At 38.2% G+C, this 17,305-nt stretch overlaps 1 protein-coding gene across 1 annotated transcript in view; it reads left to right on the top strand.

Annotated features, from left to right (window-relative positions):
• ROBO2 (roundabout guidance receptor 2) overlaps positions 1 to 17,305 on the top strand; it is a gene marked incomplete at both ends in the record, with an annotated part of 475,695 nt that overhangs the window by 400,469 nt on the left and 57,921 nt on the right. Inside the window, 4 exons of the mRNA XM_082489007.1 lie at positions 4,748 to 4,872; positions 7,650 to 7,821; positions 13,815 to 13,997; positions 16,122 to 16,148. Of these exons, the coding sequence (XP_082345133.1) occupies positions 4,748 to 4,872; positions 7,650 to 7,821; positions 13,815 to 13,997; positions 16,122 to 16,148 (507 nt within the window). The remainder of the gene's footprint in view (positions 1 to 4,747; positions 4,873 to 7,649; positions 7,822 to 13,814; positions 13,998 to 16,121; positions 16,149 to 17,305) is intronic.

The following is a 17,305-nucleotide window of genomic DNA, read 5'->3' as shown; positions in this document are numbered from 1 at the left end:
TCTTAATATTTTACAGTAGTCTCTCGAGGTTTAATTTAGCGCTGATTGCCAAGTACTTTTTAATTCTAGAATAGACTTACTTATTACTCACTTTTCTCTTTGATCTGTTATGATTACTGCTCAGCCAGTAAGTAATCCTGAAGATAACTTGGTTGCCATCCCTACTTTATAGATGAGGAAATTCAGTGTCCTACAACACGTAGAAGAGCACGTAGGAAGGCATTGTTCAAGTCTGGTTTAGAATTTGGGACTTTATAGTTCCCTTTTCTTTGTTCAGACTATAAAGCCTAAATCAATCTGTAAAGAATATCTTTGCAGCAGTCTGAACAAAGCTTTTTTTTTAAAAAAAAGAAAATTGAAAAATCTTTCTACAGGTGAAATTGCTTTTCTAGAGTTAAAATGTAGGATTTTCCCCCTCACTAACAGATTTTTTTTTCTTGTCCCATTTCAATTGATTTTTGTTGTTTATTTAGTTCATCTAACTGGCTCTTGCTAAAGGTAAATTAAGAACTAGTGAAAAAGAGAGAAGATTTTGTACCTCCTGTCTATTTCTATAAAATACTTGAGGAATGACATTTTCTTTTATAAAGCTCATCTCCCAGCAGAGCCTGTCAGGTAATTTCCTACTTTAAAGGCCACTTTGTTCATGTGAAATAACTTTCCACATAGTGAAGATTTAAAAAACTTTTCTTGCCTACAGATATGTATAACTCAGAGCCTAGGATCTGCTTTGTAGATTAATATAACCTTCAAGGAGTCTGTTTACAAGTGTCTCTCTCAAAAAAAAACATCAGCATATAACGCGTAGTATTATCACCAGACAAATGTCAGCCCCTGTAAATAATTCTTCGTCTTGCTCACGTGAGAAAGTTAGGTACTTCTGTGAGAAAATTAAGATATTCAGTAGATGCTGTTCTACAGATAATTCCTTCAGTTCCTCACATTATCTTTCTAATTATATTGGTGTTCCTATATTTCAAAAATAACATCAACTAAATGTTTAATGACAGTGGTTTGCTTCTCATCCAATGAAGAATGATGGCAGTCTATTTAAAGGTATCCCACTTGCTGTGTCGCCTGTGATTCCATTTAGAAAATGAGCTTTTTTAGACTTGACTTTTAAAAAATGTCAGGTATGCTATTTTTAGAAAATAATTTGGAAGAGTGATACGTGCGTCAGAAGTTTTTTGCGACATCAAAATGAACAGCCCTGGTAAAGGCAAAGTACGACCAAAAGGCAGTGGCAGCTTTCCACTGGATTGAATTTTACATGCAATGTTACTTCTGAGGCCTACCTCCAAAAATCAATTTTGCTGCAGTTAGACTTTTCCTCTAGATCAGACATTTGTCACAGTTCAGTATCCATCCATCTCCTGCCTCTTTGGCCTTGTGAAGGTAACAAATGGAATTCTGTTTGGCTGCGTCTGGAAAAGATGAGCAGCGATTTGGGTTCTTTCATATCTGTAAGAAGAAGCTGAGCACTGGAATAATTGACCTGTCAAGAAGCAGGCAAGGTGTTCTCCACAAGCCAGCAGCAAGGGAAATGAGAAAACGGTTTTAAAAATGTTATTTTTCAATGTGGTCTATTTAATAACTGCAGCAGTGTCAGACGAGTGGCTTAATTTATATCATGGTGCCAGCTTACAGAGTGATGTTATCAGAGAGAGGAAGCAAACCAGTTATATACATATATGTATATACACATACGAAAACGAGCTAAATAAAATATTTTATTTTATAATTTTCACTATTTCTTTCACACTTGCTTTAAAGATAGACGATTCTTTTTTCAGTTACATCCACTGTTTTAAATCTCTTTCAGAATAACTTTGTGGAGTACTATTTGTTCTGCTTATTGTTTGTCACCACAAAAATATCACAGTCGGTAATGGAAGTCTCCTTAGTTTTTATCAGCTGCTGTCTGTCAATTCCTTCTTGCCTTACTTCAGCTCTTAAAATTATACTTTCAGCTGCATTCATCAGCTGCAATTTTAATTTTGCTTCAAACTTACCATATATCCTAAAAAAAAAATAAATGAAGAGAGAGACACACTGGTAGAATATTAACTAGAATATTCATGCAGTTTAAATGCAAAGACAAATGAATATAGTATGTTTTTCTTTAAATGTTAGAGTGTGGCATTAATTTTACATTTCTTTATCATTTACTCTCCTTTCTCTCTCTCTCTGTGTTTCCAGGTATGTGTATATAAGAAATTATATTTCTGAATGCCCTTTGTGTTTGAGGGTAAAAGTAACTACATTTCAGCAAGTTGTTCCATTGTAGTTAAAACCAAAAATGAGTTATACAGTGTTAAGCTTTGCCATTTTTATGATTATTATTTTCATGTAAAATGTTGTTCTAGTTAATATTGCACACATACATTTATTCATGGTTTTGTTGTTACTGAATAACCTGAAGACTTTTAAAATGCTAATTTTTTTACTGGGTGGCAAATTATTTCACTTGCCATAAAATACACAATGCAACTATTCACCTCACCAATTTTATGCTTTGCACAATTGCAAGGAGTAGCCCAAGGCCACCTTTCTGGGCTTCACTTGAGTTGGCTAAGAGTCAGTGTCCACAATACAGCTCCATTTCTCCCCTCCAGTACACGGTTTCTCTGCGTCATTCAAGGTCACAAGGACACCACCGAGCACTGTTTGCTTTTCAGCTGAACCAGCATCAGAAAATATAGTTGTTGAAAAGTGCACCCTCACAGGACACTAATATATGTGTCATTCTCACTCTAAAATATTTTATTCTGGTGTAATCTTGTATGATACTTTGTCCCCGCCTCTGATACCCTAGTCTTAAGTTGTGTGATTCCTGCAACAGGCTACTCCAACTCTTCAGGTTTATCAGGGTAAGGATTTGAGCTCAGCTCCTTGAGCCTGTGCCAGGTCAAGTGCTGAGGAGCATCTGAAGCAGGAACATAGCCAGTCTCAAAGAGCCCACAGGGAACAATAAGGAAATCTGAATTGACTCAGGAAACGTGAATACTCCTGATATCTGTGGCTGTGTTTAGTTGTGTTAAATCTGCCAGACTTTAATACAAAGGTGCCAGTGGCTCTTCACTTTTCCGAGAAACTTGGTCCAAAAAATGTTCATGCAGTCAGGGATATGCAGTTAAAGATAAGACTAGAGTGCTGTTGCCATAAAGCTCAGCAGTGAAGGAGTCCTCTCTGGGTAGGAACACTCTAGACCAGGGGGCTGCAGTCAAGGAGCCATGACATACAACGTGAGATGCCCAAACCCAGAAGACTATCTAGATTTGAAATTGGGGCAGGGGGAGAGTGATAAATATTTTAGGTTCTACTATAAGTCTTCAAAACGTTTCCATATTTTATGTTAAATGTTTTAAGATCATATTAAAGATGATGACAAATACATGGAAGAAAAATTCCATCGGGAGTTATTAAGCACAAAGACATCACCCTGGAATAGAAAGTGTCTAACCAACAGGCATCAGCGAATTGGAGAATTGTCCTGGGGAGGTATCACTATATGCTCGCTTTATTAGTTCACACTTTCTTTCTATTAGTTTTGTTGAAGACAGGATAGATGGACCGGGATAAATGGACTGGATGGATCCTAGGACCAGTTCAGTGCAGCTGTTATCAATAATTTCTTTCCCCAGGGACTATACCTTAATATAATACACTCGACTGGTGACTTCACTTGCCACTGTGGTGGTGTTTCAACACTCGCTTAGAAGTAAGGGAGAGGAGAGGGGGGCTCAAAAGAAGTTTGAAGTGGCTGAGGGGGGGCATATGCCACAGCCCTCTGCCGTGGCAGCTATAGCTATGGTGGGAGAGCCCCCGCGTGGAGATGCAGCAGATGCTCACAGAGGGGACTTTTCTGTAGTGGAGCTGCTACACCGCTTCCCAAACAACATGTCCTGAGCCAACAAAGACACTCTGCTGCTGGTGTAGCTGCAAGAGGGGCTTTGCCAGCATAGCTCTGATCACTAGCAGCGATGATTATTATTTTTTTTTCACACTTCTAGCCAACGTAGCAGGGCTGGCAAGCAATTGTCTTGTAGATATGGCCTTGGTATGCAGTGACCAGCCAAACAGCTGTGAATGGTTGAACTGAACAGGACTCTGCAGAGAAAGCAATTTGCCTAGGCAAAAGAGGACATAAGTGTATTTCCGACCTAACTTAGCACCTACCCTATTCGCTGGCATTAGATGTAAACCCCTGAACAGTTTAACCCTTCTCTACCTGGCAATTGCAAGGCTTTCTGTTTAAACCTGTTAATTAATATCTTCCTGGAGAACAAATAGGAAACCAAAAATGATCCTTAAACGTCCATTGCTCACATTATTATGAGACCACATGGGAAAAGAAGAATCAAAATACTTTTTGGGCCAGGTGAAGCAGCCTCGCATTATAACTTAGTTACTATATCCATAGCTATCCATGCATATTATGGAAAACAAATGCAAGCGTGAGAATAATTCCAATGCAAACTTAAGAAATGCTAAATATAAATAAATGAGGAGTGATTTGTATTGATTCTTCATTGCCACAAATTCCACATTGTCATTCAGTGCTATGCTTCTCTTCAGGAAAGCATTTTTCAAAATTGCCGGTGCCTAACAAAATGTGCATACCTAGGCCTGCAGGGATTGTGAACTTTATATATTGTCTGCTTCCTCTTACACTGTTTCAGCAAAACTCGTGCTCTAGCAAATGGATTAATGTCTCGCTTCTGTTTGTTCTCTCTCCTTGGTGTAGCTCCAAGTGCCCCTCCGCAGTCTGTTACTGTCCTGACAGTTGGAAACCACAACAGCACGAGCATCAGCATCTCCTGGGATCCTCCCCCTCCAGATCACCAAAATGGAGTCATCCAGGAGTATAAGGTAGAAATGATGTGTAATGGGAGGGTTGTGTGTTTAAGGAAACAGCCTGCTTGAATTACAGTACAATAGTGTTGCTTATGGATTTAGATTCTGACAGTATTTACAGCCGCCCATGTAATTATATGGAGAAAGAGGACCGAGTGCTTATAGATTTTTTTTTTTTTTTTTAAGCAGTTCTGCTGTTATATTAAAAGTAAAAATACCATGAACTAGATCTGGAAGAGAGCTGTAAGTGCCAGCTAGTTTACAGTGCTTCTCTTTCTTGCTTTTCCCTGCTGTGGAATGAGAAGAAGGTGGTTTTTTTTTTGTTAAGGGCTTCTGCACTCTCAAGACAGGCAGTGAATTCCCTGTCTTACAGTGCCTTCAATGTCGCAGAAAAGCTGGCAGGAAAAATACCTCTTCTTTCCCCTGCAAAAATGCTAATCCTAACACTTCAAGGTCAAAGTCAAGGACCGTAGCTCTGGGAGAATACGAGACTTCTTCCAAGTACTATCTTTGTCAAGATTCACAACTTAAAGTGCTAGGTTGTTCGCTCCGAGGAACAGGTTGAACACCACTACTATATTCAGAGTTTGTTATATGAGAGTTGCCTGCATTGGTTGTATTTTTCCTTCTTTGTTGCTATGATGGCTCAAAGTATCCACTCTTTATATATCATCTTAAATTTTGTTGTAGTCTATAATTCCCCACTAAGCTCACTTTTGCACAAGTATATTTTCAAAACGTGGAAAAAGTGCAGTGTGACATTGGGGTGGAGTACTATGGAGAAAATGATCAGGCAAGGTTCAGCATTGTCACAGGCTTGTGACAATGGGACACACTGTTTGTTAAATAACTTTCTTGTGGCTGGTTTGTATAGTTAGTGTGAAATTTTGAACTGAAATAGAGCAGAACAGCTTTCTTGACAGTCCCACAAAGGGTGGAAGTGGTGGATGCAGCTTGTTTCACACAAAAAGATATGATTTTTTTTTTTTCCCTGCTGTATCTTCAGGGAACACAGCATCAAGAAGGGAGAAAGCACTTGACTTTTAAATCAACTGTTGGTTCAACCTCTTCCACCTTATTGCTTGGTCAGAGGGATGCAGTAAATGCTCACAATATTTATGTTTAGCATAGCGCTTCTTTTGTTTTGCTTTTAGTCAATATCAAGATTTATTAATCCCAGTATTTTATTGATCTCATTTTCATATCAATTAATAATTATCTTTTGGCTTAATTAATCTTGATACTGACTCCAGTATAAGTCAATATTAACCGTCAAGGGCTTATAGACAAATAAGTAAAGCATACTCCTAAACCACAAAATATGTAGATATGAAACAAAGTGGGCTGATGGTTAATAAAAGCCGTGTTCCAGGTGAGTGCTCAGACCTCTAGGCTGTTTATAAAAACAGCTGGAGTCACTACCTATTACATCCCCTCTGTGTTAGATTAGGTGGCTGCCTGGTTAGTGAGCTGGCTACAGTGAATGTAGTGCAGAGTCTGTACTTCCTTGAGTATAAAGTGACTGCTGAGGCTTCACAGTACATTTTCTAAAAAATTGAATGTGGATCGGTTGATTCCACTTCAAGCATCAGAGTGCCCGTAAATTCATTTGTGAATTAAATGTCTTTAATTAGAGGCATCTCATAGCTGCTGTAACCTAAGACCAGGACAGACAAGAAGTGAAAGAATGAATGCAATAGTTTCTCACCCTGATGCATTCTGGCCTGCAAATAAGTTCTATTTGAGCATAGGAGAACAAGGGTTTCTTTTGCCCTGCAAATCTTCCTCAGTGTTTCACAGAAAAAAAAATAAGGTGGGATGAAACACTGAGCAGGGTCAAGAATAGGGGTAAAGAGAGCATTGCTGTTGCTTAGACACATCAGTTGGTTGCTGATACTGATTCTACCAAAGGTGCTTTCTTCTGCTATTATAATTATGTAGTGTACACGTGATATCTTTAGGCAGTGATTTTCTTGAGTGGTAGTAAATGCTTTCTTTAATAATACAGAACCAGTATATGCAGATAACAATAACTGAAGAAGAATCCCTAAAATGTCTTAGTTTTGAAACTTCTTGGGAAAAGACTATGGAAAAATGAAATCATAGACTGTTCTCATCACAAAATGCCAATTGAGATTATAGAGTGTTTTTTCTGTTTAATTCGAGAGTAATTGAGTCAGGAACTGATATCTGGATTCCTGAACAATGTAAGTAATCACAAAAGCAGCATTAAAAAGTGAGTTTATACTTCTTCCATTTCAGAAATTTCACATATCCCTGTTGTGCAGTGAAAGGAAGTCGAAAAGAATTTTCAAAATTGTTTCTTCTTTAATACTTTAAGTAGTGTTTCAACCTGTGCTTGAATTATTCGGTGTCCTTTTGCTATTCAGTGGGAAATTAACAATGAAAGAAATGTGAGGGTTTTTTAGTAAAGGTTTGGTGGTAATGATATTACTGAACAAGATTTCAATTAATGTATAATGCCTCTTTTTCACTTGGACAATTCTGGTCTGTGCTTCTAAGAAGCATACCCACAGAATTTGCACTCCATGAAGAGCCAGAGTCCAGAGAAGTATTTGCAAGCAGTCTTTGCAGCTGGCTTGATCCTATGCTAATCTGGGCTATTTTACTGAGCTAAATCATTCCGATTCCAGCTACTCCTGGGCAGTAACATTGTTAAGAAGTCCAAAATAAATTATTGTCATGCAATACCTTGATATGTCATATCTTTGCACAATTGTTTGTGAGTATGAAGAATTTCGTATTTTTTAACACATCAACTTTTGTCCCAGATCTGGTGCCTAGGTAATGAGACTCGATTTCATATCAACAAAACAGTAGATGCAGCCATTCGGTCTGTAGTAATAGGTGGCCTATATCCAGGTATTCAGTACCGCGTGGAAGTTGCTGCAAGCACCAGTGCAGGTGTGGGAGTAAAAAGTGAGCCACAACCCATAATAATTGGTAAGTGATTGTCTGTTTTGTTGTTTTGTTTTGCCTGTTTTGGCTTTCAGAAATGCTTTCATAAATCACTTCTGGAAGCATAAAAATCCATGGAGCAAAAGAGGAGATATGACTAGAGCTAGTTAGTTAGCTTTTAACGTCCCGCTGCCTGCTGACATCGTGTCTTCTCTTTGTGTAGAGTTCTTGCAGCCAATGGAGGGAAATATGTTCCCGACACATATGAGAAAACGCAGATAATCTAGTGAAACTGATTTAATATGTTTTGTTATGAGTTTGCCACTTCTGCAGGTTGATGGATTTATGGAACTAACTCGAGCTCCCTTTTCCTCCTGTTCGGATGACTGTAATATTGCCTTACTCATACCGTTGGTGCCTAAGGCACTATTTACAGTTGTTTTTCCGAACATTTGAAGTCAGTGCTTCTCAGGTATCCCAAGTAGACAAGTTTCCTCTGTCAAAGAATAAGTGGCCTCTAGTCCAAATGCAGAGCAAAGGTAGTATTATCATCCCTGCCTTTGAAATGACTGTTTCTTATTAGTGGTTTCCATGCTGAATTAATTTCCTGACCTGAGGGAAACACAGTTTCTGTTTCTTCTGAAATTCTTCTCAAGTATAAAATATAAAAGCAAGAACAATATGGAAAAGGTAAGAATAGGAGAAGCAACCGCATTTAGCAAAACTGAATTACACTGTTCAGAGTAGTACCTCTTTTGAGTGAGTAATACAGGAATTCTATTGCAGCTATATGAACTAATTTAGTTATTACTTAAGCGGGCATTTGTTTCTTTGTGTTTCGTTGTTATTAAATATTTTTTTCTAGAAAATGTTGTCAACACAATGTCCCAAACAAACATGGACTATTCTGTTATGTGTAGACCTTTAGAAACATCCATCCCCTAACCATTGCTTAAATGTCGAATGATATTCAGGTTCCCTGTGCATCAAAAGAGAAATTGGGGTACATCAGCTTTGAATATATTGTCACCGGAGAAGGAAATGTAAGAGTGGAGGTGAAGATAGCACTGGTTTTAGAAGAAGGCAGCCACAGAAACACCAAAGTGGAAAAAAGTTTTCTAGAACTGAAAGGGAGAAATTGATTTTTGAAAATGTAAGAAACCTGCCATCTAACAGGCCTGAATTGTGGCCCTCTGTGTAAATGAGTGATGTTGTGAGACTAGTTTGTCATTGCCTTCACTTTGAGCAGGACTTCTTTTTCTTATTTCACTAGGGAGTCCGTCTAGCTAGTCACTAAACACACTGGGTTTGTTCCAGCAAAACATTTAAGTTTGTTGTATTTTAAGCGTGTGAGTAGCCTTGTGTTACTTAATGTGTTGTGAGTTAAACTTGCACCAAAGGGCTTTGCTGGATGAGTCCCAGAATGCTCAAGCCCACATCCGGGTACAGTCCTTCATCCTGACTTTTTCCTTACAAAAATGACTAGTATAATCAAGAATTAAATATACAGAGATCTGTATTGTTGCAGGAAAGAGGAAAGGGATGTTAGGATGCAAATAAAGTACAAAAGAAAGAAAAAAGCTATTTGGCATGCAGAGACTAAATTTTGCATCATTAAACTTACAGCGATATTTATTTTTCCCTTAAATAATCCCAGAATGTCTGCTTCAACAAGTCTGTCTGGTGGCATCTTGGCAAATTTAAGAGTCCTTTGCATGAAAAGTAGAGGAGAGTCTTTTCTGTTTGGGTTGTGTTTCTGTTCTCATTTCTGTTTTCCCTTTTGGGAACCCAGAGCTGGATGTGGTTATTACTTGTACGGTCTGTATCTCCCTTTTCTTTAGGCTCCATTTGTGTATTGTTTATCAAGTGCTGGCAGTTATTTCTCAGACTATAAATTTGCTTGATAAAGGTAATAATGTTTAAATGATGTCATTTCTGGAAAATTTGAGTTGGTACCAGTCAATGTTTGACTGATAATCAAGAACGTAAAATAAGAAAATTAATTTTTTAGGTAAATTTAAAACAAATAGTTACATGGATTAAAAATGAGCTCATGAATAAAACTCAAAACATCATCATGAATGGGAAAACATTATTGAATGATTGTGTTATAATGGATTCCTATATGGCCTGGTGCTTAGCTATACTATTTAACAGCTTGCAAACAGAATGAACGATAGCAGAAATGCTGAATTATGGAGAGAGCAGGTCAGTGATGCAGAAGAGTTAAGCCATGTTGCTAAACAGTATGACTTTCATTGTCATGAAAACACTCTGACACAGAGTCCAGTGTACAAAAAGAAAGAAGTTGTTATTCTTAAGTATAGGATATGTTCTTCTAAGAAGAAGTTTTTTTTTTCTGAAAAGAACTGATTTTCATGGTGTATAATCAACTATTGACTTCTCAGACCAATTCTAGATAACAGACCTGTGACAATCCAGAAAGTAAAACCATAAGAAAGTGGAGTGATAGGAAGTAATTTATTTTTTTTTTTTAGCTAGAAATCGTGTCACTGTTACAGGAAACCTGTCCTTATACTTCAAGCGGGACATTGAAAAAATTTATGGAAGACTCAAAGAGAATCAAGAATAACATTTTTATGATCACTTTTGATATGCTAAAAAATTTCACCTGGAAAACCAGAAATAAAATTGGAGATAACGACAATGTTGGTTAATGGTATAACTACTATTTCTCTTCATCAGTTAGCCTGTTCACTCTTACATTCCATCATTGGCATAATAATATGAGGAACAGCTGCAAACTTTCACAGTAATAGGTACAATCGAATCTGATGAGTCTAATTAATTTTTGGTCCGACAAATTAGTTTTGTTCTTCATTACTCTCCAATGGGAGGAAGACATTATATTTCATTATGTTTTTGTCTTCAGGAACAATGGAGCGTTACAGGTCGCACACTTGCCTTGTCTATGTTCTAATTAGTTGAACTGACAGCATTGTTACAGAAACACCTGCAGTATATGAAATAGTACACTGGTACCTTGGATGACGTATTTATTACTTCTGCTTAAATATTATATAAAGAAATACAAAATTAATGCCATTTGTTTCCCCAAACCCTAATGATTATATTAATTTTATCAAACATCAGTGAGTAACATTCATCTGTACCCATTTATTTTTCAGTCATCGAATTCACAAAGCATGTGTTATTTTTAAATGTGAATGAATTATTACTTTTGCAGTTGTAATTCCTAGGCACTGAAGGGTAAGAGCAAACAGCCAGACTGCAAACTTTAGAAGGTAATTTGGAGACAGATTTCACCTTCCCCTAGAAAAGAAGGAGAGCATAAGGTCCACTGAAAGCTCTCCCCAAGCTCGCTGCAGTTTGCTCTTGCATTCTCCTTTCTCAAAAGACTGGTTTCTGACCTTAGAGAAGAAAACAGCATCTTCAGACTTTTTGGAGGCTTTAGTGGGAAGCAGTTGTTCTTTTCTTGAGTCCAGGAGCGTCTGCTCCCGAAGCCGGTGTCTCTGAAGCGCTTCCCTGCCCGCTTTTCTCCACAGCAGCCTTCGAAGCAGCGCTGACGTTACCTGCTTCCTTACTGTCCTGCTGCTTTTACCTCTTCTCCAAAGGGCACAGAAATTAACTGAAAGTTAATGGCAATTAGAGCAACATCAGTTCCCATGCTCGTTTCTGCTAGGAAATCAATTGTGTGCCTGGACGGACATGCTGTAGAGTGCCTCTTTCTATTAGTTTTACTCTTGGCACTTCCTCTTTCAGCACTGGGGTGCACCTATGGATTAGTCCCATGGGCAGAAAAAGGGGGAAATCCGACGAAGGAGTCACCGCTGCCTCCCTTCGTTTCCTTGTCACAGGTGCTCACTGACTTTTATTCTCGCTTACTGCATCAGGACTGGAAATCATTGGGCCTTTGGTAGCGGCAAGACAAAATAGGAAAGGACGGCTGCAGCTAGCAGGCCTGGCCGCTAGTAAAGCTTACCAGCATGGCCAGTACAGACTGGAACATGATACCAGTGCTGGTGTATTGCCTTTTTATACATTAGCCAGTGTAGTCTGTCAGCATCCTTCTGTGGGACCTACTTTGTTTGCGGGAAGCCTGTTTTGTTTCTTGCACAGAACTACTGAAAGCAAGCCAAGCTTGGTTTCAGCAGTCTGTTTGCAAAAGCAGACGGTCATCATTACTAAATATTGACATGGTGCTGAAAGAGAGAAAGCTTAATAAAGTCACCAAGATCATTAACAGTGTGATAGCAATGTAATACAGTGCATCGCATTTCTTCCTGAGCGACTCAGTCCGGCTCTGAACACCGTTTAGGGCCTGAAGCTGCGTCTCGGCCGGGGCAGCGCCGGTCCCCGCGGCAGGCGGGCAGCCTGGGCAGAGCAGGCACCCTCAGCCCGACCGGCCCTCTGGCAGGGATCCTCATCCCCAGCTTGAGTGGCGTAAACTCTGGGTCTCAAGCAAGGAGGTGTCCGTGGAAATAAAACTGGAAGTGTCAGACTTCTCGCATCTGCTTTTGCCAACAATGTGTTTGTTTGCTTTAGGCTGAAGCCGGTGTGCTGACACAAGGGCGCTTCTGTTGAAAGAAGTGAGCGGTAAATTTAACCATTGCTGAATTATAGAAAAGGAATATGTACATGTTCACAGCAAGGCGTAATGCTACAATACTTTTAATAATTTCCTCTGAACGACCATTGCAGTGTTTTATTGCCATATTCTGGTACCTTTACGCGTGTGCACTCTCATAATTGAGAATCATAGTATTTGCATCTTTTGTGTCTCCGTAGAGTAGCTACTCTTGCAGCATACATACAGGAGTCTGGTAATACTGCATAAACATTTCAAGTATGGAGCTATATAAATGCTTTTACCAGAAATGATGGATAATTCTTTCACCATTTTTGAAACTGCAGATGTGGGCAGTTTATATCAAATGTACATATAATTGATATACATACTCTTTGCAGAAAAATATGTTCCGTGTTTCCTAGTTTTAAAACTAACCTTTTTTGACAAGGGAAGGTTTGAAGTAGAAAAGTGCTGGCCCTAGAACTATATGCTTTAGCAGTTACTGAATTCCCATTCACATTTTCTATAAGCATTGGTTTTCAAGCCAGACACGAAGGTTTTCCTTTTAGAAAAGTTTCCTTTTAGAGAAAGAGGGAGAAAAAAAAAACAATGGGAACATCCAATGAAATTTACAGTTTTCTAATGTAATATACACAATTTAGGATCCTATATAGTAATTTTTGATGCATGTCACTTTAATTGGTATTCCACATCATAACTATTTTGTACAGGTTGATGTTAAGCCTTTTTCATGCCTATTCTAGGTGAAAAAGATAACATCTGTTGCTGTGATTGTTTAGAGCTTACAGTTAACTGCTGGATTTTCTACTTTGTGTCAAACTGGTGCATTTAGGTTTTTGTATGGATTGTTTTCCCTATTAAATAATTCCTGGAAAATGCATCTTTGCCCCAGTTGAAAATATGTATGTTTTATTTTTTATTTTAAATTTGGAAACTCTAGCATGCTGCAAAAAGAGATGAGCTTGAGTTAAGTAAGAATTGTTGGCATGCTGACAACAATGAGAGAAGGAACGGTCTTTTGATGTTTTAGCATATTTTATATTTGGATTCTCATTTGGAAAAAGCTATTTCTTGATTGCTTTATTTTTATTTTTTTTTTTATTGGTTTCCTATGATCCATTTTCTCATCATTGTATTCTGTCTATAATTATGTAAAAACAAACCAACAAGCATATACTGTTAAAAAAAAGGCTCTGGTCTGTCATCTGTTAGATTACTTGGGAGAGTGCTATAGAGCTATCTTTTCAAATATATGTATGTTTGCAAAATCACAATGGATTATGGATTTACTTTCTAGAAACATTGGTTTTCAGGTATGCATTGGTACTCATTAAAGCTCTCCTACCGTGGACAATTCTTTTGAGTTGCATTACTGTGTTTTTTTAATTTTCGTTTGCAGTATTTGGTTCCTGTTTATACTACAGAATCCATAATAACAATGTTCTGTCAAATTTCTTTTGTGCAGGAGGTCGTAACGAAGTTGTCATCACTGAAAATAACAACAGCATAACTGAGCAAATCACTGATGTTGTCAAACAGCCTGCCTTTATAGCTGGCATCGGTGGTGCATGTTGGGTAATTCTGATGGGTTTCAGCATCTGGCTGTACTGGCGCAGAAAGAAGAGGAAGGGGCTCAGCAATTATGCTGGTAAGAACACTGTTTATTACCACCTCATCAGATTCTATCATGAAGAGAACAGGTGCTGTTAAACCTACTTAAAAAACACGTTGAACTTACAGTAAAGGTGGCCTGGGTGAATTTTGTATGCTTGTTTTAAATTGTATGCTGTGAAAATGCTGGTGTATGAGAAGCTTAAATGCATTGCTCGGTACCGCATTCCATCATTATCATAAGACAGTCTTTATTTTTACATCTCCAGCACATCTAGCATAAAAAAAGAATAAAGAGGATTAATTGTACCTCTTGCTCCTTGCTCAGAAGGCACTCTGTTAGCAGTCCAGCCCCACTTATGTACTCAAATGTGAATTAGACTAGACCCTTACAAGGAGGGTTTGAAAGAGTATTTGGTCTTTTCCTTCTTCATTCTCATGCATTTCCACGTCTTTGAAGCCATGTGCATGGGAAATGAACAGAGGTACTTAATCAGTGACTCCATACCTATAGCTGGAGGAAAAGAGTGGTGTATTAGACAGAGAAGCGTGGTCAAAATTTATTAATGGCAGAAACCATAAAAAGTTTTTTCTTGGAGGAAGAATGCCTTGGAATACCCTCACAGTGTGATCCCTCTTGCACCGAATATGTTGCTCCAGTTACAAATTAGTTTTTGAAAAATACATTTGGAAAAATAAATACATTTTCCAAAAGAAAATATTTTCTTCCTCCCCCAACCTGTTTGTTTTGTGTATTATTCCATGCTTCAGGATTCTTATGGGTTTTTAGGAAGTCGGGTGAATTACCACATAATGGGTCACTCTGAAGCCTAATTTAACACAAAAAAGCCGTTCTTCAGATAGTGGCGTAGGTTCTCTAGTAGTGCTTATTAACATTTTAAAAAAGAAAACATTTCCTTTTTCAGCAAGACTTGCACAGTTGAGGACACAGCATATTTAATGTTGACATTTTATCACACTAAAGTTACCCCAGTGCTCTTCCATTTACAAGTTATCACATGCGAACCCGAGGACACAGGTTCCCTAAGCGGCTGAGCATCTCTAATGACTTCCTGAAAAACCAACATTCAGTCCCTACTCACAGCCAAACATTCCTACTGTGCCTCCTCACCTTGGTGTTAGCCATTATCAGACTCCTCAGTGTCCCGACTGGGCTGACTAAACCAGAAAGAAACTGTTCTGTGTTGTTTTTCAATCCTTCCTGCTGGATTAGTTTTCCACTGGCTTCGTGGAACGAGGCAGCCCAAGAAGAAATCAGACGAGCAGTGGAAGCAGAGGGAGGAAAGACCCTTTCAGTGGCTCTTGGACTGACTCGCTTTCTGTGGAACCTCACTTTGCATCACCACATGGCCTGTATCATTCATAGGTTATGCTCTTTGCCGAGATGCTTTTTTTCTTTCTTTTAACAGCATTGACTTTTACTCTCTGAGGGGTGGAATGGTGTTGATTGAGAAACTAATATATCACACACACACCTACACATGTGTTTATATGAAATATCAGTCTAGATCCCAAGATTTTTCATATTAAGAGACAGCTGTACCATTATGCCTCTTAGGAAACAGTCCTATACATAAAATTTGGATACAAACTAAGACTACTCTGTTTTTTTTAAAAGCAGAATTATTAGCCCTGTATGTGAGTTGGCATGTTGGGGAGGGGGACAATAAGAGTGAAGTCTTTTATACCTTAAAATGCATAGCTGTGAATAATTATAATAGTAATTATAAACAGTGTGTCTCCTGCAACTCATTCCTTTTCATGATGTTTGCTGCATCTAAGTGTGATGTGAACATTGCATTATGGCACAGAATTCCCATCAACAGAATTACAAAATAATGTATGCTTTCAGCAAAAAAAGTTCATAACAGATCATGCTTCAAAATTCATCCTAATATTTACATTTTGGAGAACAGCATGTCCACACAGAAAGTCTTCAAACGTCAGAATTCACTGCTCATCTTTCCAACCATCATTTCTCTTTGGCTGCTGGCTGGTTAGTGCTTTAAGCTCAACTGTTATGTCCTGCTTATGCTATTCAACCACAACCGAGTAAATTCCAGAAGGAACTCGTGCCCTGCAATTAACGCTTGTTACCAGGGTGTGTAACTCACAATGTGTTTGCTTTCTTGTTTTGCAGTTCAGTCCTTCACCTTCACCCCTGCAGGTACTGTCCATTAGTCTGTCTCTTACCTCACCAACACGTCATTGCAAACATTAGCTATCTAAGTGTTTATGAACATCTGAGATATGCAGAATGAAAACCAAATACAAGGAGAAATACTTCTGCTGCCTATCTGTGATAAAAATGTAGCATTCATTCTCCTAATGATTCCAGGGGAACGTAAAATCTACCACCATTAATGTCTCTGTCATTATAATTCTGCATACTTCTTACTTCCTCGAAATAATGCAGTTTTGAGAGTAATTTGCAGGACAAGATGCTTGAACTAACTTAACATAAACAAGCATTAGGTGTATATAACTGAATTTTTATTTTAAAGCTTAAAAATATCTTGAACGTTTTTGAAGATCGAACTGGAGAAAATGGAACTTCCTTCCACTTTAGCTGTTAGTTGCATATGCATTTGGCCTTAGCGTGAGGTGTTCAGACCTTCAAGCAATCTAGTGATTAACCTATGCATGTGTTGCCTTTATAGTGTTTTTGAAACTGAAGCATTTGCTTTTTTTCTGCCTACTCAATTCAAAACTGATATCCTAGTTTTCATATCTTTAATAAGCATAGCATACAGTAGACCATTATTGTAAGCGTGATTAAAGATATGTGAAGAATAAACGAAGTGTGGCTAAAACAGCAGGTTGCAAACAGCTTATTCAACATACGGATAGCCAGGAAATATAGAATATATAATTAATATTAATAATTAATACAAATGATTAGCTTCTGCTCTCATACCGAAGCTCAAGAAAAACACAAAAATAATTATACTTCAATGTTAAAGTGTAAAAGGCTAATAAATCTCAGCATTTTCCAGCAGAAGTCTGTACAGTTTTTTGCATGTAGCTTGGCCCCTCAGTTGCACTTTACCAAATCTGTCTCTTCTTCCGTCCCCTCTGCCATCCATGTGATAGAGGCCGGTCTTCCTACTGCATTGCTGAACTGGTCCTCATCCTCAGCTGGCTGCTTTCTCGCTCTTGCTTATCTTCAGCCACAGCTTGAGTGTTGTCCTGGTTTCAGTTGGGATAGGGTTAATTTTATCCTAGTAGCTGCTGTATTTTGGATTTAGTATGAGAAAAATGTTGATAAAAAAATATCGGTTTAGTTATTGCTAAGTAATGCTTATATTAAATCAAGGGCTTTTT

Source organism: Vanellus vanellus (genome assembly GCF_965231255.1).
Source record: "Vanellus vanellus genome assembly, chromosome: 1".
Classification (NCBI taxonomy): Eukaryota; Metazoa; Chordata; class Aves; order Charadriiformes; family Charadriidae; genus Vanellus; species Vanellus vanellus.
The sequence above is the reverse complement of the archived record's forward strand: the minus strand, read 5'-3'. Positions and strand labels throughout refer to the sequence as shown.